At 47.5% G+C, this 20,509-nt stretch overlaps 2 protein-coding genes across 4 annotated transcripts in view; both read left to right on the top strand.

Moving 5' to 3' along the window:
• The first annotated feature begins 1,212 nt into the window (after nucleotides 1–1,212).
• SF3B2 (splicing factor 3b subunit 2) lies at nucleotides 1,213–14,870 on the top strand. 3 transcript variants are annotated; one of them, XM_077115655.1, is made up of 22 exons: nucleotides 1,213–1,387; nucleotides 1,561–1,607; nucleotides 1,910–1,987; nucleotides 2,751–2,999; nucleotides 3,221–3,268; nucleotides 4,243–4,360; nucleotides 4,682–4,782; nucleotides 5,117–5,213; nucleotides 5,402–5,493; nucleotides 5,929–6,144; nucleotides 6,297–6,434; nucleotides 6,616–6,696; nucleotides 6,915–7,142; nucleotides 7,909–8,058; nucleotides 8,742–8,831; nucleotides 8,943–9,050; nucleotides 9,841–9,948; nucleotides 10,231–10,373; nucleotides 10,566–10,667; nucleotides 13,916–14,015; nucleotides 14,119–14,304; nucleotides 14,649–14,870. In XM_077115655.1, exons 1-22 carry the CDS (start codon nucleotides 1,255–1,257, stop codon nucleotides 14,718–14,720), a joined length of 2,685 nt encoding a protein of 894 aa, XP_076971770.1. In that variant the 5' UTR covers nucleotides 1,213–1,254; the 3' UTR covers nucleotides 14,721–14,870. The 3 variants fall into 3 exon arrangements, with proteins under 3 accessions (XP_076971770.1, XP_076971769.1, XP_076971771.1); XM_077115654.1 differs by having other exon boundaries at nucleotides 3,218–3,268; XM_077115656.1 differs by lacking the exon at nucleotides 3,221–3,268.
• A 1,422-nt stretch (nucleotides 14,871–16,292) lies between these two features.
• PACS1 (phosphofurin acidic cluster sorting protein 1) overlaps nucleotides 16,293–20,509 on the top strand; it is a 179,439-nt gene continuing 175,222 nt past the window's right edge. The window contains exon 1 of the mRNA XM_077115650.1: nucleotides 16,293–16,797. Coding sequence (XP_076971765.1) covers nucleotides 16,445–16,797 — 353 coding nt within the window. The 5' untranslated portion in view covers nucleotides 16,293–16,444. The remainder of the gene's footprint in view (nucleotides 16,798–20,509) is intronic.

Genomic DNA, 20,509 nt, shown 5'->3' with positions numbered 1-20,509 from the left:
TGGTGCAGACCTTTTCTCTATCTCTACTGAACCGAACCTCCCTGGACTTGGGGTATCCAGGTCTGTTGGGGGCAGTCGGTGAAATGGCGCCAACTAGAGAGATTGGAAGGATGTGGGGTGGAGGGGGCCGATAAATGAGACAACTGAACTAGGGCTCTCTCTTTCTCACCCAACACGCGCGAGCGCGCGGACGGACACACACACACACACACACACACACACACAAACACACACACACACAAACACACACACACAGTGAGCCTGGCTGTCAGTGAGGGTGAGGAGCTAGTTTCAGCAAAGAGCCCCTGCCCATCCCTGCCTCACGGCGCAGAGGCCACTTGGGAGAGGGCTGGCGAGGCTTAAGGAAGAAAAGTCCCTGAGTTCATTTTCGAGACGAAGAATTTGCAACTCTTGACGCCAGAAAGATTGTTCCATTTAGTCTTTTTCATTTACTGAGCGCCATTTCAGTGCCAGGTACTGCGACACAGTAAATAGATCAGCTCTCTGCTCACATTCCTGGAGATGGGGTGGAGGTGAGGAGAAAGGGCAGAATACAGACTTGAGTAGTGGAGGTTTGAAAGTGCTTTGGGAGCTCCAAAGGAAAGGGAAGTGGGAGAAGACTTAGCGGAGCGGACAACATCTGAGTCGACCTGGAAGGTGGAAAGGGGGGCTGTAGTGTCGCCCTCCCCGCCCCCAGGTCGGCAGCTGGAGCTCGGCCCGGTCGGGCCTGCTCCTCTCCCGGCTCCGATCCCCTTTCAGTCCATTCATCCATGCCTGGGCCGTGGGCGGGCGGGCAGACAATCAGACCCTGTGTTATCGCAGGCATCGGCTTCCACCTCCGGCTTAGCGGCCGTAACGCGTGGCCGCATTGGTGATGAATCTCTCGGGACTGCCCGATCAAGGGAGTCGGGTCGGAAGGCTCAGCAGGGAGACGTTGAAAGCACTCCCTCGGGCCAGGAGGCGCTCCCACCGCAGCACCACCCACGCTTCGGCCCGGGTGTTTCCCAGCGGCGTCGCTGGCTCTCATATATAGTGGCTTGAGTACTACAACTCCCAGAAGGCTTCGCGACTCGCTATGTAAGGACCATTGGAGAAAGGGCGCGTCTACGGGGACGCAATTGGGGGCGGGCCTCGATCAGAAAGTACTCCCAACCGCGAGAGGACGTAGCGTATGGCGTTGCCGGAAGTTCCGGGAATTGGGCCCGGAGGCTGGCTCGAGCTTCCGGATTGGTTGCGCGCCTTCGTGCGGCTAAGATGGCGGCCGACCATCCCGAACCTCCCAAAGGGGACTTGCAGCTGCCGCCGCCGCCACCCCCAGGGCACTATGGCGCTTGGGCTGCCCAAGAGCTTCAGGCGAAGCTGGCAGAGATCGGAGCTCCGATCCAGGGTGAGGAGCGTTGGAAGCCAAAAGGGACTCGCGTGGAACTACGAGGAAGCGGAGCTTGGTTACCCGGGAGACCTGGGGACCGCGGGACAAGGCTGGTCTCTGGGCCTGGACCGGGTCAGACTGGCCTGCTCCGGCCTGACCTGCCTCACTGATCCTATAACTTTGCCCTGCAGGGAGTCGCGAGGAGCTGGTGGAGCGATTGCAGAGTTACACCCGCCAGGTAAGTGCTCGCCGCGGAATGGCAGGATAGGCCGTTTCTCGAGAAGGACTTTAAGTCCATTCATGGCTCGATTTTCGTTCTTTATGCACCTTAGGACATCGGGGGCTTGCTCTCTTTGCCTCTCTTGCCTTTTCCTGCTCTGTCTTAATCGTTTCTGTGCATGTGGGTCTTCCCCATTGCCCAGCCTGAGTTCTGGCAGACAAACACTGGATAAATAGTGTTCAGTGAATGGGACGGAACGTTTTTTACCGTAACAGTTCCTCTTGGACTCACCTACATTGACCTCCTTTTCGCTTTTGCAGACTGGCATAGTGCTGAATCGGTCGGTTCTAAGAGGGGAAGATGGGGATAAAACTGCGCCCCCTCCCATGTCAGCACAGGTGAGGAGGTTGTTTCGTGTTATAAGGTCCTTCGCAGGCTCCGCCCTCCTCTCGAATGTGGTGTACTGGGTTTGCAGCTATCAGATTGGGCAGGGAGATATTGTGAGGACATACTGGGAGCTCTTCATTTCTTTCTTGGTCCTGATATTTGCCTCCTTTCTCAATGTCAGCTCCTCCAAATTCTACCTGTAGTTCAGGACTCAGCGTAAATACCTGGAAGCCTGACATGATGCTCCCTTCCTGGAAGTAATTATCCTTTTCCATGCCCTCCAAGGGGATAATTCCCATGTCATTCAGTGAGACATTTAAAGCCAACTCTCTGAATTGATTGCATACTCCCTGCAATTATTAGGGTTTGCTGGGTGCCCTGGTACACTGTAAATTTAATTCCTTGTAACATCTATGCTCCTTCTGATTCAGGTTTTTTTCTGATTTTGCTTCTTTTTCTCTAAAGCAGTGGCTCTGACCTGGGGTCCATTGACCTCTGTGTGGCATGAGGAGTCCCTAGATAGCCTTTAGAAGTATCCCTGAATCTCCTGAAATTATGCAAGATCTGCACTCATGATCATTTTGTGGGGAGAGAGTTGATAGCTTTCTTCAGTTAATGGTCCATAGTTAATAGTCTCTTTTCTTGATATTGCTATGGTGCATTCTCTTCTTGAATGAAAGAATCCCAGTACCTGTTTCATAATACGTCCCCAAAACATATTTGCAGAATAAATAGATAAATGCTTTCTACTTTATGGTTGTATTTTCTCCACAGCTCTCTGGGATTCCCATGCCACCTCCACCCATGGGGCTTCCTCCTCTGCAGCCTCCTCCGCCACCCCCACCACCTCCACCAGGCCTTGGCCTTGGTTTTCCTATGGGAGTTGGACCCCACCCACCAAGCTTGGGGCCCCCACCTCCCCTCCGTGTGGGTGAGCCTGTGGCACTTTCAGAGGAGGAACGGCTGAAGCTGGCACAACAGCAGGCAGCGTTGCTGATGCAGCAAGAGGAGCGTGCCAAGCAGGTAGGGTAGATGGAAGCCTATGCTTAGGCCTCACCAGGCCCCTGAAGGGGGAGCAGAGCCCCAGAGAGAGCTGGATCCTGGGGCTGAAGCTTTCAGGAAGCTCTGGACCAAGGACTAGAACATAGGCCTTAGGCTGGTAGAGCACCCTAGGAAGCCGAGTTGTGGCAGACTGGCCTGCGGGGTATCGGTGCTGGTATGAGCTTGTTTTCTTTTTTAAGCAGGGAGATCATTCACTGAAGGAACATGAGCTCTTGGAGCAGCAGAAGCGGGTAATGCCCCTCCCCCTAACCTCTGACCTCATGGTCCAGTCAGTTGACTGTTATTTTCTGCTTACTGCCCAAAATGAGATGCCCCATTCAAGTTTTCTTTGGAAGCTCCCTCATCCCCAACTATGTTCCATTATTTCCTTAGTAATTCCAGTCATTCTGTAGTCCAGGGGTTGTCAAATTATGGCCTGTGCCTATTTTTGTACAGCCTGTAAATTGAGAATTTTTAAAATATATTTCAAGGGCTGTAAAAACAAACATGCAAAAAGGAAAACCAAGAACATGCAACAGAATCCGTTTGTGGCCTATAAAAGCCACAGTCCAGCTCTTTACAGAAAAAGTTTGCTAGCCCCTGCGAGGTCTTAAATGATGTCACTTTAGGTTCCTTGGAGAGAAATTTTGGCTCATTTATCCGTTTTTATAGGTGTTAGACTGTCTAATATGAGGAATATAAGTTTGGGGATGATGAGTCAGATGTTATCCCTAGAGGTGCATTGTTTTAATTATCTAATGGGTTACCTGGGAGTATTTAAAAAACAGCATTAAGAGTAACAGATGAGAAAATACTTATGAAGTACTATCTTTGTACCCAGATTGTGCTTGCTCCTGGGGAGTAGATACAAGAAAATAACTCATAGTTCCTTCTAATTAACTTAATCTTTTGAGGAAGAAAATCCTCAATCAAAAAATAGAAGCAGTATTTAGCTAAATATTAATATCTGTGCTAGAAACTAGAAGCTTCCCAGGGTTTTCCTTGGAGTTCTTTCCAAGGATTTTCCTTGGTGATGAGAGGGCTACTCCATTTGGATCCATGACCTGGAAGCTGGAAAAGTGGAGGTGGGGGGAGCTCCGAGAGCCTGAGTGATTCCTGACTGTTCTCCTGGGGCCTCTTACCAGCCTGAAAGAATGCAGTTGCTAGGGGCCACCCATTGAATGGAGTTACAAGTTCTGTCTCCACCCTTACTTCCCTTCTCTAGGCAGCTGTGCTTCTGGAGCAGGAACGGCAGCAGGAGATAGCCAAGATGGGCGCCCCGGTCGCTCGGCCGCCACAAGACTTGGGCCAAATTGGTGTTCGCACACCTCTGGGTCCTCGAGGTAAGATCCTGGAAATAAAAGGGAAGGACAAGGAAGGTAATTGTTTTGTTTTTTTAATTTTTAATTTTAAGTGTATAGTATATACCAAAAAGTGCACATATGGCAAGTATGCAATTCAGTGAAATTTCAGTGATCACACCCATATAAATAAGCAGTACCTGGGCCAAGAGCTAAAATGTTTCCAGAACCCCAAAAGACCCCTTAGGCGCCTTTCTCTCCAAAAGGTTAACCATCATCTTGACTTTTAGCAAGGATGGTAATGTTTTGGGGGGACAACATATTTTCTCTTCTAACATTGGTATTCTTTCTCCATTCTCTTAGTAGCTGCACCAGTGGGGCCCTCTCCTACTGTTTTGCCCATGGGGGCTCCTGTTCCCAGGCCTCGTGGTCCTCCACCACCCCCTGGAGATGAGAACAGAGAGGTAAGGCCAAGGACAGAAGAGCGGTGGTTTAGAAGGGGGTTATTTCTGGATTATTAGAGAAGGATTCCAAAAGAAGAAGGGGGTATTTACCTTTTGGGAGCAGCGGGGAGGGAACATAAAAAGCCATACTTAGTTGAAATATACTAAGGGTAGAGCAGGAAGTGGGGTCTGGGAAACACTTTTGGGGCAGGGTCTGGGCTCACTCCAAAGGTTGCTGAACCTTACTGTGTCCAGAGGGTCATGCCTGCTGTCTGCCCTTTACATCACCTGGCCAGCAGCCTTTCTAGCAGAAGGGCGCTGTGACAGTCCTTGATGACTGGGTTGTCTCTAACAGATGGATGATCCCTCTGTGGGCCCCAAGATTCCCCAGGCTTTGGAGAAGATCTTGCAGCTGAAGGAAAGCCGCCAGGAAGAGATGAACTCTCAACAGGGTGAGTATGTCCGTATGTCCCAAGGGCTGCGGAGGTAGAACCTGGGAGGGTGAGGCCCAGTTCCCATCCATCCATCCCTTCCAGAAGAGGTCTTTAGAGATAAACGGGCTCTTGGTAAGGAGGGGTTACTGTGAGTGGATGGCAAGCCAGTGGCACTGGACTCTGATCACTGCCTTCCCTCCTTACAGAGGAAGAGGAAATGGAAACAGACACTCGCTCATCCCTGGGCCACTCAGCTTCAGAGACTGAGGAGGACACTGTGTCCATATCAAAAAAAGAGGTATGGGACAGAGCCGGGTCTGGGACAACTGTCAGGAGACCATGTTTGGGTACTTAACTAACAGCAGTTGCATGTGTTCTATAGATAGTAACTGCTACTCTGTGCCAGTTCTGGCCTAGGCATCTTACATGTGTGTTTTCATTTAATTGCCATACATCCCTTTGAGTTCCGAGTACTATTAATTCCTCCGTTTTACAGATGACAAAGCTGAGGTTCTGAGAGGTGCAATAATTTACCCAGTGGTTCCTAGCTTGAGAGTGGTAGGATTTGGGAGTCCTACTCCAAGGTTTCTTTTCTCAGCCATTTCACGGGATTGCCTCCTTGGGAAAAGACTGAGCATTGAGTTATGGGGGAACAGGGGTGAGGAGATTAGGGGCTGGGAGGAGGCATGGTGCTTGGATTCTTTGATCCAGTTGGTTTTCTCTGTCTTTCCAGAAAAACCGGAAGCGTCGGAACCGAAAGAAGAAGAAAAAGCCCCAGCGGGTGCGGGGGGTGTCGTCTGAGAGCTCCGGAGACCGAGAAAAAGATTCAGCCCGGTCCCGTGGTTCTGACTCCCCAGCTGCTGATGTTGAAATTGAGTATGTGACTGAAGAACCTGAAATATATGAGCCCAACTTCATCTTCTTCAAGAGGATTTTTGAGGCTTTCAAGGTACAAGGAGCAATTTACTCTGAAGGAGCAGAGCTAAAGGGGAAAGCAGGAACAGGGGGAGAGATGGGGCTAAGAGGACATCTTTTCACTGCAGGGTTCAGGTAGTAGGGAGGGCGCAGGGGGCTGGGCTTTCATGTTCTCTTCCTCCTTAGCTCACTGATGATGTGAAGAAGGAGAAAGAGAAGGAGCCAGAGAAACTTGACAAATTGGAGAACTCTGCAGCCCCCAAGAAGAAGGGCTTCGAGGAGGAGCACAAGGACAGCGATGATGACAGCAGTGATGACGAACAGGTGAGGCCCCTCCTGGGGGGAAGCAAGGGCTGCGGGGACAGCTGGCTGAGATGCATCCAGTGGGGCCATGGGACACTCTTACCGGGAAGAATCCCTTTGTGGGCTTAAGTTTTGGGGTAGGCTGGGACAGTCTGAGATACACATAAAGAGTCCTGCTCATGAGGTCCCTGTTCGGTTCTAGGAAAAGAAACCAGAAGCCCCCAAGCTATCCAAGAAGAAGTTGCGCCGAATGAATCGCTTCACTGTGGCTGAACTCAAGCAGGTGAGGCCAAAGATGATCCCAGCAGGGCCTGGAGCCTGGCTGGGAGACCACATGTGCAATTCCTACCCTATTTGGGAGTCTTTTCTGTTGGGGGTGGCATGGAGGGCACTGAAGGAGACGTGAGTGACTTGTGTATGGGTCTTTGAGGGTGAGAAAGAGGAAACTTTGCTCCTAAGAGGTTGGGACTTTGTGACAGCATGGTACTGTGTGCGTTCCAGTTGGTGGCACGGCCTGACGTGGTGGAGATGCATGATGTGACAGCGCAGGACCCCAAGCTCTTGGTTCATCTCAAAGCCACTCGGAATTCCGTACCCGTGCCACGTCACTGGTGTTTTAAGCGCAAGTACCTGCAGGGCAAGCGGGGCATTGAGAAGCCACCCTTTGAGCTGCCAGACTTCATCAAACGCACAGGCATCCAGGAGATGCGGGAGGCCCTGCAGGAGAAGGTGAGGGTCTGGCTGGGATTCAGGCCTGCCCTGGGGGATCCAGGTCCTGAATAGCAAGCAGCCTGCTTCAAAGTCAGAATCTGGCTCCAGAGAGACACTTGACTGTTTATTGTGTAATTTACCCCTTTTCTAATTTAGAAGTCAGCACTACATCTGAACCCTGCAGGAAGGGCAGGAGAGGAAGGATATAAACAGCTAAAAGGCAGACCTCACATCTGTGTTCAGAGCTTTCTCTCCTGCCCCACACTGAGATGCTGGTCTGAGCAGCTCCACCTTCCTCCTTGTCTCTTTCCTCCCTCTGCCTTCCCTTTGCAAGCTCACTCTGATCTGCACATTGTGAATTCTGTCCTTACAGGTGGCTTTTTGGTGGTACCTCCTTCTCTGCCCCCAATGTGAGCCTGATACACTTTGTGGCTAGAGATTCATGGTGGTTGTCAGATTTTTTAAATTAAAAATATCTTGAGTAGGTAATACTTTAATGTGATGCAAAAATCCAGAAGGAAAACACTCCTCCCAGTTATACTTTAGTCATCCAGTTCTCTCCAGAGGATCGTATAGTTTAAAAAAAAACCACACATTCAGCTGAGGCTGATTTCATATTATCTATTTTGTTCAACATGGATTATTTTGTATTGAAGCAGAAAGAATTTTGGTGAGTTTGAGTGAGGTTTCTTTTGATCTCTTTTGGGAGTGGGGAACCAGAGCCTCTGCTAAGAGTTGGACTTGGTGAGCACCTGTTAGGGCATGTCTTCTTCCATTTCCACAGGAAGAACAAAAGACGATGAAGTCAAAAATGCGCGAGAAGGTTCGACCTAAGATGGGGAAGATTGACATTGACTATCAAAAACTGCACGATGCCTTCTTCAAGTGGCAGACCAAGCCGAAGTTGACCATCCATGGAGACCTCTATTATGAGGTTCGGGGACTGCTGGGGGCAGGGCTGGCCTGTTTAATCATGACTTTGTGATCCTTGGTCAGAAGGATGTTTGAAGGTGGTGCAGTGGCCCCCGGAGTCCTAGTATTCTAACAGTCAGTGTTAAGTCAGAGAATCTGTCCAATAATTCCCCTCCGATGAGATGGGATTCAAGATTTTAAAATGAGGTGGTTTTTTGGAAGAGAGAAGCAGATTCTATCTTTGAAACAATAATTGTTTATGGTGGGTGGATTAAGGACAGAGGGACTAAAGTGACAGATGCTTCTAGGAAACATTTAATATTGGGGGTGAGAAAAACAGTTTAGTTTTTTCTGATTCTTAAAATGTGAATTATCATGACTTCTAGACTTTTCGAGGTGGACGGATCTTAGAGGTGATCCTGCCAAATGTCCTCATTTTACACAAGAAAGCAGATTTGGCTGTGTGCTCAAACTGGGTTAACGGCACAGGGAATCTTTCCTTTCCCCTTCCTCCTTGGCCTTTCTTCTCCACTTCTGGCTGGGGAAAAAGTGATGATAAGGAGAGTGGGAGCCAGGCAGGCCTCAGAGGGATTTCTTATCTGATACGGATTAGGAATTCTCATCTTGGTTCTTATATTCTCTTGCCATTGAGCTCCCACTGTGTGTCTGGCGTCCACAATACAGCCTGCTCTGCTTTTTCCTCAGGGGAAGGAGTTTGAGACGCGACTGAAGGAAAAGAAGCCAGGAGATCTGTCTGATGAGCTAAGGATTTCCTTGGGGATGCCAGTAGGACCTGTGAGTGCCAGTTAGCTGGCTGGTGAAACAGCTGAAGAGGGTGGGAATTGGGGTGAGAAAGAGACACAGGATGAGGTTAGGAGATGGCGTCCTATTCTCTTTCCCCTGCAGAATGCCCATAAGGTGCCTCCCCCGTGGCTGATTGCTATGCAGCGATATGGACCACCCCCATCGTACCCCAACCTGAAAATCCCGGGGCTGAACTCGCCCATCCCTGAGGTGAGTGCTGTTCTTTCTTTCATTCTCAGCTGCCTCTGCTTTTTGACTAGAGGAGTATTTTTCCCCCTTTCACTCTACTCTGTATCTCTTTAAGAAAAAAAAAAGATACTGATTTTTTTTTTGAATGTGACATGCTCATAAAATATCCAAATTGTACAGGTTCAAAGATGCAAACAACAAATCACCCACAATTTGACCACTTAGAAATCACCAAATTTGCCTTTTTTATGAATGAGTTTTAAAACATCTCGCTGATATATAGATGGATGGACAGATAGAAATAATTTTATTTTAAGAATGGCACTACATTTATTTATTTGTTTTGAATTTATTCTTGTTTTTAAAATCAAAAGCATTAAATTTTTTTTCTGGAATTTGACAGGCAACAAAGTCATTAAAGTAAAATAGAAGTAATTGTTCAATTTTGGATAAAAAGTTCTGTTTCTTAAGAGAACTAGATTCTCAAAGAGCCAGCTTTCCAAAGTTAGGAAAAATCAGGAAGAAGTTGGAGCCATGTATTTTTAAGTGCATGTTTCAGTTTTAGACACACGGACTATGCTATGAAAGATGAGGTTAGTAGCACACTCTCTACCTTCCATTTCCTTATCCAATTCCCTCTAGACTTCTGCTGCTTATTACTACTTTTTGCTTTGTAACGCCTCATATAACATTGAATTCTACTCTGCAGTCATAATTCCTGCAGTTCCTAAGTGTAAGTTCTGTACTGTGGAGTGTGAATTTTCTCTCCAGGTGAGATGAGTGGAACTGATGTGAGCTTCTTCTCTTACAGAGCTGTTCCTTTGGGTACCATGCTGGTGGCTGGGGTAAACCCCCAGTAGATGAGACTGGGAAACCGCTTTATGGGGATGTGTTTGGAACCAATGCTGCTGAATTTCAGGTATGGGCCGTGGATTGGAGAACTTGGTCTTACTGGTCATGAGGTTAGGGATAGTTGGTTTATAGCTTCATTATCAGGGAGCTGAGTGTTCTGAACTTCTCAAGTCTAAAAACAAGCATATTTTCCTGAGATGTGATGCAAGTTTTCGACTAGAATTCTAAGCTCTATGTGGGTAGGGAATTACTGTCTGTTTGTTTATTCTTGTATAACTTCAGCTTACAACAGTGCTTGGCACATAGTAGATACTCCACATTGAATAAATGAATGAATGGTCTCTTTCAGACCAAGACTGAGGAAGAAGAGATTGATCGGACCCCATGGGGGGAACTGGAGCCATCTGATGAAGAGTCTTCAGAAGAAGAGGAAGAGGAGGAGAGTGATGAAGACAAACCAGATGAAACAGGCTTTATTACCCCTGCAGACAGGTTGGGGAACTAAAGCACCTGCTTCTCTCTCTCTTTTTTTCTTTTTTTGGCATGGGCAGGCACCGGGAATCAAACCCAGGTCTCTGGCATGGCAGGCAAGAACTCTGCCTGCTGAGCGCCTGCTTCTCTTAAGTGATCTGTTTTTGTGGGAGGGTGTTTTCTTTACTTCTGAGCTTACTTCTCTGTTCACAGTGGTCTCATTACTCCTGGAGGGTTCTCGTCGGTGCCAGCTGGAATGGAGACTCCAGAACTCATCGAGCTGAGGAAGAAGAAGATTGAGGAGGCAATGGATGGGTGAGAGAGCCAGAGGCAGGGCTGAGAGGGAAGGACTTAACTTTCTTCAACTTCTAGGTTGGCTGGCTGATTTTTGTTCCTCTTTCTAGAAAAACAACAATGGAATACCAGCTGCTCTAGGCAGAAAACAGTCAGCAGTGAAATACAGTCAAAGTAAATGAGTAGTCAAAGAACAAAGTGATTTCAGATGTAGAAGAGGGTGGTGAAGCAAAGGAAACTAGGTGATGGGATATAGAGGGATTTGGGTGTGTGAAGGCTCTATTTGAGCCGAGATCTAAATGCTAAGGATCTGGAGGCAGAAGGAACAGTAAATTCATCCAAGTGCAGAGGCCCTAAGTCAGGCGTAGGCTTCTCATAGTCATGTATTTTGAAGCTTTCTTACTAGGCACGTAGACACTGAGAAGTGTTAAGCCCTCTTGATGAATTGACCCCTTTTTCATTATGAAATGACCTTTTCTTTATCCTTTCTGTTCTTTATTCCCATTTTTCTGTCTTCCTGTCTTCTTTTGGATTATCTGAATTTTTTTATGATTCCATTTTACCTCTGTTGCTGAGTTATTAACTGTACAGCTTTGTTTTGTTATTTTAGGGATTGCTTTTCAGGGTTTATAGCATGCATCTTTTTTATTTATCGCATCCTACTTTCAAGTGATATTATACCACTTCCCAGATAGTATAAGAACCTTAAAATAGTTCCAGTTCTCTCTTCCCAGCCTTTGCACCACTGTCACTTTTTCCTTTTATATGTTATAAATTCCATACTACATTTATTATTTTTGTATAAATAGTTGTCTTTTGGAGAGACTTAGAATCTGATAATTCAATCCATGTAGTTACCATTTCCACTGTTCTTTACATATTTGTGTATATCCAGCTTTCCATCTGGTATCATTTTCCTTCTGCCTGAAAGGACTTGCTTTATCATTTCTTGTTGTGTGGGTCGATGAATTCTTTCAATTTTTGTTATTCTAAAAATTTCTGTATCTGGCCTTCATTTTTGGAAGTTTTTTTTTTTTTTTTTGCTGGCTATAGGATTCTATAAGTTGACTGTGTTTTCTTTCAGAACTTTAAAGTTGTTGCTTCACTGTCTTGCTTGCATTGTTTCAGAGGAAAAATCTTCTCTCACACCTGTTTTTCTTTGGTATGTAACTTTGGTATGTGTCATTTTCCTTTGGCTGCTTTTAAGATTTCCTCTGTCGCTTGGTTTTTTCAGCAGTTTGATCATGATATGCTTAGTGTAATTGTCTTCATGTTTCTTGTGCTTGGGGTTTGCTAAGCATCTTAGATCTGTGAGTTTGTAGTTCTTATTTATTTTGCAAAATTTTTGGCCATTATTTCTTCAGTTATCTTTTCTTTTCCCTTCTCTCCTCTCTTTTGGGAACTCTAATTACACATGTATTAGGTCTTGAAGTTGTCCCACAGCTATTTCTCTTTGCTCTCTGTGTTTTATTTTAGACAGTTCCTGTTACTGTGTTTGCTAATCTTTGCTTCTGCAACTTCTAATCTGATATTAATTCCATCCAGTGTAGTTTTCATTTATAGAAGTTTGATTTGCATCTTATGTCTTCTGTGTCTCTATTTAACTTTTTGAACATATGGAAGAAATATAGTTATAATAACTGTTTCAGTGTACCTGCCAGTGAATTCTAATATCAGTATCAGTTCTGGATTAGTTTCCGTTGATTGATTATTCTCATCATGGGTTGTATTTTCCTGCTTCTTTGCATGCCTGGTAATTTTTTGTTGGATGCCAGGAACTGTGAAATTTACCTTGTGTGAAAAGAATATTTTTGTATTCCTATAAGTCTTTTTCAGTTTTGTTCAGTGATAGAGTTAAGGTACTTGGAAACAGGTTTTGATCTTTTCATATCTTGTTTTTAAGGTTCATTAGGCAGCAACTAAAGCACTATGTAGTCCTCCCCACTAGTAGGGCAGAAATCCTGTGTATTTGACACAGTGCCCTGTGAATAGTGAGGTTTTCCAGCTTGGCTAGTGCTAATAGGTACTGTTCCCTGTCCTTAAGGGGCATCAGCCTCTGTTACCACTAATGCTTTGGGGGTTTTTTCCCTTGGCTTTGGTAGTTTCCTTAGGCATACACTGATCTGATCAGTACTCACCTGAACACTTGAAGAAGATTCTGTACGTCTCTGGAGTTCTCTCTCTGTGCTTTCTCTTCTCCGGTATTCTTTTCTGTGAACTGTCGCTGCCTTAGTATCCCTGGACTCACTCTTAGCTTCAGCTCCTCAGTTCATGGAGTCCTCTGGGCTCTCCATGGGTTTTTTCTACTTGTCCTCAAGTCTGGAAACTCTCAGTGTGGTAAGCTGGGACGACTATGGAGCTCACTTCATTTGTTTCCCATCTGTCAAAGATTACTGTCCTTTATTGTCCAATGTCCAGTGTCTTCAATAACACTTTCATATATTTTGTCCATTTTTGGTTGTTTCAAGTGGGAGGGTAAATCTGGTCCCTGTCACTCCTTATCCAGAAGCAGAACTCTCAAACTTCTCATATTCAAAGTAGAAAAGAAAGAAGGGGGTACTTAGCTAGAGTATAGAGAGCAGGGGTGGGGCAAGGGGCCAGATTATGAAGACTCTTTAGGTCATGGTAAGAAGTTTGGATTTTATTCAGACAATGATCAAAAGCCTTAGAGGATTTTGAGCAAAGGAGTGATCAGATCTGAGATCTGTTTTAAGGTATTCACTTTGGTTGCCGTCTGGAGAATAGAATGACCTCTTCCAGGGGTAGAGGGGCTGGGGAGGACACTGCCTGGGGTGATAGTGATAGATGTCATAGATAGTGATAGATCTGAGTACAATCGTTGACTTAGGTGATAAGACTGGATGTGGAGGGTTTTTGTACCACTGACAGGGCTGGAAGTTTGAGTTCTGTAAGAACTCCCGACACAACTTTGAGGCTGGAATTGTTATAGCCAGAATTTTCTTGAAAACTTTTAGCTTCTTTGACCTTTTAGCCCTTCTTTGAATGGGGAGTCCTGGTCTCTGAGTTTGGGGGTGGGGGTGTCTCTTAGCTCAGTCTCTATTCCTTCCAGACTGGATCCCCTGGAACCAAACCTCCTCCCTCCTGACCATTTCTTTCCACGCATGAACTGTAAAGGCTCCTCAGGCATCATTTTTGCCCCTGGATACTCAGAATCTCTCCAGGGAGCTTTTGCTCTTGTTTCTTTGCTTCCTCTTCTGGAGACCCTCTTGTCTCTTCCTTTTCGGGCTTGACCCTGTTGTCCTTTGTAGAAGTGAGACACCTCAGCTGTTTACCGTGTTGCCAGAGAAGAGAACGGCCACTGTTGGGGGAGCCATGATGGGTTCGACCCATATCTATGACATGTCCACGGTGAGCACTTGGAGGACACTGCTTGTGGGGCTGGAAGCAGGGGCAGAAGCTAGGGATTATGAATCTCTCTTTGGAGATGACAAGCCTTTGATCCTTCTTCCAGGTTATGAGCCGGAAGGGCCCTGCCCCTGAGCTGCAAGGTGTAGAGGTGGCCCTCGCACCTGAAGAGTTGGAGCTCGATCCCATGGCCATGACCCAGAAGTATGAGGAGCATGTACGGGAGCAGCAGGCACAAGTGGAGAAAGAAGACTTCAGCGACATGGTGGCTGAGCATGCTGCCAAACAGAAGGTAGGAGCTTTGGCAGGGAATTGGGATGGAGACATTAGTCTGCCTTTTTTTCAGTGGAATGGTGCCCTCTTGTGGTGACTTCGCCTGTTGCCCTGAGCTGTTTAGTGCTGGAATCCTTAGATTCCCCTTGAGTGGCTGTCCTCTTGAAGAATGGTGAAATAGCCATGGGGTGGTGGTGGTAGGGATTCATCCAAATTTGAGAGGGAGGTGGGAACAGAATCCAGTTGCAATGCATTTTCCATAGAACTATAAGACTATATAAGGCTGCTCAAGCATTCTCTTTTTTTTAAGAGGTGGAGAAATATATTGTCTAACCTGTTGTAATTTCTCTTTCTCTCCTATAGCAAAAGAAGCGGAAAGCCCAGCCCCAGGACAGCCGTGGAGGCAGCAAGAAATACAAGGAGTTCAAATTTTAGGTTCCTCTCACATACCCAGTTCTCCTCTAGGCTTTGCCTGGGCTTCATACATGGGTCCCAAGAGCCACCTCTCCCACAGTTTCCAACTGCTTGTCATTTCATGTTCTTATTTTAGACCTGTTTTGTAAATAAAGCTGTTTCCTAAGGAAAGAGATGAATATGTAACAACTCGGGATGCTCCCTCATCTTTTAACCCCCTTCTGCAAAAGAACAAAATAATATATTTTTACAGACAATCCCAGGGCTGCTCCTGTGACCAGGGGCATGTATCTAGAGCACATGTTTTAGTTAAGACTGGCGATGAAGCCAAAGTCAGGCTAAAAAGGTATATGTTATACAACTGCCCCCTTTGTAGGAAGGGGCATGGAGGAAGTACATCTAGATCTGGTTTGACCTTTCGCCTTTGTCCTTGGGGAGTAAAAAGAGTTTAAATCCCTCCTGGGCTGGGGGAGTACATGGACTTGGAAAGTAGGCCAGGTGAGGCCTTCCTAATAGACCTGTAGTGGTGGAAGAGATGAAGAACCCAAGTCCTTACCTGTGAGAGACCATAGCTCAAAATCTAGATGGTCCTGAACCCTGGGTAATTTCAAGCAATGTCCTCTGAGATTTGGGGTGGGGAGTAAGGGATCCTGCTTTCTCCAGGTTCTGGTCCCCCACTGCTGGTCAGTCTTTGACAGGCTGGACCTAGGGCTGGGATCACTGGGTCCAGCAGGCTAAGCACTGCTGGGGGAGAAGTCCTGGGCTGCTATTGTACTCGTGGTGGTACAAGTGTACCAGCTGAGGTGCTGACCTGCAGGGGCTTCAGGACCACTTCTGGAGGGCAGAGTGTGGAATACCCCCAGGGAGAAGGGGCAATTGAGCTAGGTCTTGGGAAGGTAGAGGAGAATTTTACGAAGCAATGAAGCACAAAACATTACAAGTAGAAGAAATTTAAGACCAGGGGGAGCTGGAAGGGTGCGCTGGCCCTGTCATGAGAGGATCGGGGGGTAAAGAGGCTGTTAGGAGAGAAGAGAGTTTTCTTCTAGCCCAGAATGGGCCAGGGCTTAGCTTTGTAATTCACTCGTGTGAAGGGCCTTTTGAACTCCAGGCCCCTGAGCCCCTGTCTGCACTGGCGCTAGAGATGGGCAGAGGCAGAAAGTTCCTGGCCCGTGGGCGCCAATGGCGGCAGCCAGCGGCAGGGTCTCCTCTACCAAACCCCCTTCGCAGGTCTGAGCCGCAGGGTGGAGACCATGTCGGCCGTCGCGAAGCGGGCCCAGCGCCCTGTTGGGAGCCGGTTTTTCCTCCGTTCTGACCCGAAGGGGCCAGGCGCATTCCTGCGGCAGCCCACATCCCCCTACCCTGGCTGGGGCCGCGCCCCGGAAAAAGAGGGTTTCCGAGAGCCCCGCCGCAGCGGCCGGCGCCGCGGATTTGGGGGGCGGGCACGACGGAGCGCGCACCCCGGCCCCGCCCCTCAGCCCTGGGCGGGGCGGGCGCGAGCAGGGCTCCCCGCCCCCTCCCGGGACACGCCCACCTCCGTCTCGGCGGCGCGAGCCGCAACAGGCCGCGGCGGGCGAGCGCGAGGCCCCGCGCGTGCGTGCAGAGTCTCGCTCGCTCGCGCGCCGGGGCGGGCGGGCTGAGGAGAGGAGTCGGAGCCCCCGCCGCCACAGCGGGCGAAGCCTCGGGGTCCGCTCGGCGTCGTCCAGCTCCCCGTAACTCCCGCTCCACCCCCGACCCCGGGCCGGGCCATGGCGGAACGCGGAGGAACGGGCGGTGGTCCCGGAGGCGCTGGGGGCGGTGGCGGCCAGCGGGGCTCTGGGGCCGCTCAGTCCCCGCAGCAGCAGCAGCCGCCGCCGCCTCAGCAGCAGCCTCAGCAGCCGACGCCCCCCAAGCTGGCCCAGGCCACCTCGTCGTCCTCGTCCACCTCGGCGGCGGCCGCCTCCTCCTCGTCCTCGTCCACCTCCACCTCCATGGCCGTCGCGGTGGCCTCGGGCTCCGCGCCTCCCGGCGGCTCGGGGCCAGGCCGCACCCCCGCCCCGGTGCAGATGAACCTGTACGCCACCTGGGAGGTGGACCGGAGCTCGTCCAGCTGCGTGCCCAGGTGAGCGGCGGGCGGGCGGGGTGGGGCCGGCGCCGTGGGGGCCGCCCAGGCTGCGCCCGCCGGGCTGGGTCCGTGCCAGGCCCCGCCTCCCCATTCCTCCAGGTCCCATCGCCGAGGGGGCGCGTCCACCCCCTAGCTACCCCGGGCTTCCCGACCCGGCTCCTGCCAGGCCTCCAAGGACTTGGTCTGCGGGAACCCCGCCCTCTTCTGGCAGCCCCATCTTCTGCCTCTGGCCTGGACCACCCTCTTCCTTTCCGAGCCGGGCCTTCTGGACTCAGCCCTGGGCCTTCTCTCGTTGGATCTGACCGAATCTGGCTTTCCTGATGGTCAGTTTCCCCATATAATCACGGACTCTTTCTTCTCTGCTCCGCTTCGCCCGTGGGCTGTATATATGTTAAATAGATTTGGTCTAGATCTCACTTGATATTGTTCTTTCCCAATACACTCAGCATGTGCCAAACTGGGTTCCACTTTCTGCCAGGTAAAGCCCATATAGAAGCCTTGGGGCTTCCGGTACACTATGTTCATTTGTATTTCAGGTTACATGCATTTTGTCCCAGCCTTCATGCTCTTATCTTTTGGGTCCTGATTTAATGTCTCTTCAGGTGTATTTTTCCTTCCCGTCTTTCACCCATCACTCCCTTGTCGCCGTATAACTGATCACAAGTTCTTCCAGCCCCAATTACTGTCTTGTTCCTAAATTCAGCCCATTGCTCAGTCTCTTGGAATCATCTGGGGATTTTCCTTCCATTGGCAAAATATTCCAGAGTTTGGGATGTTTTCTGTTTTTGTATTGGCAAGGCAGTTTTTCTGCAACTCTGGGGACAGTGTGCAGTGTTTCACAGTTGTCACCTTGAATGGACAGAGTTTGGAGCCCTGTAAGCTTTGCCCAGTAAGCCCAGAGAAGTGTCTGGAGGTGTTCTTTTTGTCACCTTTAAACTGAGTTGGTTTGATTGCTTGCACTCTTGAGTTCTCTCCCTTACTCAGTTAGCCCTGGGCAGATGACGTCTAAGTCAGAGCTAGGAAGCAGCAGCATCTGGTTCTACCCTCTATTCTGTTTACTTATCTCTACTCTCTTTAATTTGAATTATTTCTTGCATACAAAATTATATTTATCATAGATATGCTATAAAAAGCAATGAAAAGTAAGAAATAGGGCATTACCAGTTTTCTCAAAACCCTCCGGTTGCTCCTTCCTGGCTGCATCCCTCTCCCCCCACAAAGGTAAACACTGTATGAAATGTGTTTTTATCATTTCCCTTTTTAAAAATTATAGTTTTAGTAAACATGTGCATTCCTCACCAATATGTTTTTGGTTTTGAATGCTTTTTGAAGTTACATAAATGCTGTCAGGTTGTATGATTTGTTTTAGTTTTTTTTTTTTTAATTCAACGTTAAATTCATTCTCTCGGTATTGTCTGGGTAGCTCTAGTTTATTTCCCCTAATATATGGTATTCCATTGATTAAATATATCAGAATTCTCCTCTCGATAACCACTTGAATTGTCTCCTATTTGTTAACATGCTCTGTAAGGTATATTTGCCCAGGACTCCTAGGGCTCCCCTGCAAAAGTTTCTTCGGGGTGTGTATATATATATATATATATGTAGGGGTGGAATTGTCACTCCATTACTAGATAATGCTAGACCTTTTTCCTCCCTCCCCCACCCTCCACCCCCACTCTGCATGCCCTAAGTGTATCAGCGTTCACTTTACTGATTTCGTTTCTTTTTCCTCTGTCCTTCCTTTAGAGTAATCAGAAGTCACATTAGTTTAATGTGCTTTAGCACATCACCAAACTTAAGTGGGAGTTAAGTATTTCATGGTGTTCCTTTATTCATCTTAGACAGGCCTCTCTTTCTCTTCTGTATGGGTACATCTACCGTTGAAGTATTCTAATCCATCTCTTTCAAACGTGAAATCACCATGTCCCTTCCTACCATGGTCTAATGTTATAATACATGCTTGCCTGTTCTTCCTTAACATCTATCACTAGGTTTAAGAGGCCTGGATAGGTGCATTCTCTGGTTTATTAGCGTGAAAAGGTATCAGAGGGCTGGCAGGAAACTGATGTGCAACAGACGGGGCCAAATAAAATCACTCATGCTGTTGATTTTTGTCTGTTCCCTACATCAACGTCACTGAAAAGTTCACGTAACAAACTGTTAGCCCAAGAAGCACCTAGGCATCCTGATCAAATTGATCATTTTTTTTTTGCTAACTTGGTGTGAGAGGACTAGGCTGGCTTCTTGTTTTCACCACGTGCAGGGAACATACGATTATGTCATGTTTACTAACCAGTCCTTGAGACCGTGAGCTGTCCTACTCGGACTTTGTTTTCTAGCTCCAGCCATCATCCTTGTGCCTCCCAGGCTCTTGTGGAACACTTGTGCTCCTTGGAGCGTACTGCTTCATCTGCAGCATGGAAAATAACACCCTCTGGGGAGAAAATGCCTGCTATTGGCCTTTCCAGTTATTAAAGTCATCCAGTTAATTTGAGGTCTCTTTGGTGTACTTGCTCACATTGCTTAGAATCTATTGGCAGTGTGCAGCACTCTGTATATAGCCTGGGATTAAAGTTCTTCTCTTGTATAACTCAAATGACACACAAACACATGACATCTGTGTGCGTAAGTAATGAATGTTGTGGGATTCAGTCTTGTGAAAATGTGCAAAAATGAGTGGGTTGAAAAGTCAAGTGTTAGAAAGGGCATGATTCCTTTTTTTGATCCCTATAGGCATATAATTTGCTTTTGAGAACAGTGCCTTTCCCTGTATTAGATACTGAAATAAAGATGAGTCTTGTGGTTGTATCTCACGTGTGCAGTCTGCTCTTATTTAACAATTACCAAATTCCCTCAGAATCCATAGTATTTTAAAAACATTTTATGGATGAATAGCATATGTACAGTTGGCATTAAAATACTAATTCATTGGCATTTTAGCAGCATTTTTAGAAATACGATTAATATATGTCAACAATTAAGAATGTAAACAGTATAGAAAGATGGAAAATGTAAAAATCCTCCAGCCTCACTCCTGTTCTTAGTCCCCACAGATAATTACTGTGAAACACAGTTGGCTTTTAAGATTCTGTTACAGGAAGGTAGCTTTATTACAGTTCCTTTATGAAATTCATAGCTTCAGAAGTTGGCACTGGTCCCTCCTATCACATGAGGCGGTGCTAGTGTGATCCTGTATGGCGTGGAAAGTGGTGTGGCAGCAGGCTACGGACCAGGCGGCATGTTGCTTGACCTTAAAGGGAAAAGTCTCATTATTCATACCTTCTCTTCAGTCTTTGTATGGTGACATTTTCCCTGGTACCCTTTCCTTGCCTTTTTGAGTCTCTATAGGTAGGAGAGGTGGAAAAAAATTGTAAAATTTCACAAGTATACAAAATTTCTTCAGCGGCATAAAAACTGATTATTAGGACACAAAATGTGCTCTGCTCTATCACTCACAAACTGCATCACATTTATCTGCCGATGTACTTATCTGTACATGTACTTGGAGGAGTTCAGCAGTTACCAGTCATAATTCTCCTTAGACCACATTTAAAAAAGAAGGAAAGGTCCTGAGGATAAGTCTTATTGAGCACAAAGGTTGGAACTAAAGGAGGTGGCCCTATCTAAGTGGGCAGGACTGACCTGCAATGGATGTACTGCTTGAATGAAGGCTCTTGCCGCACTTCCTCTAACCACAAAAGCACTG

The sequence above is a fragment of the Tamandua tetradactyla genome, chromosome 9, assembly GCF_023851605.1.
Source record: "Tamandua tetradactyla isolate mTamTet1 chromosome 9, mTamTet1.pri, whole genome shotgun sequence".
NCBI classification, from domain to species: Eukaryota; Metazoa; Chordata; class Mammalia; order Pilosa; family Myrmecophagidae; genus Tamandua; species Tamandua tetradactyla.
The sequence above is the reverse complement of the archived record's forward strand: the minus strand, read 5'-3'. Positions and strand labels throughout refer to the sequence as shown.

Coding starts and splice junctions, on each gene's coding strand:
- SF3B2 (XM_077115654.1), top strand. CDS start 1,255: ATGGCGGCCGACCATCCCGAACCTCCCAAAGGGGACTTGCAGCTGCCG. Junction 1,988..2,750: donor CCCCTCCCATGTCAGCACAG/GTGAGGAGGTTG, acceptor TTTTCTCCACAG/CTCTCTGGGATTCCCATGCC. Junction 14,016..14,118: donor ATATCTATGACATGTCCACG/GTGAGCACTTGG, acceptor TCCTTCTTCCAG/GTTATGAGCCGGAAGGGCCC.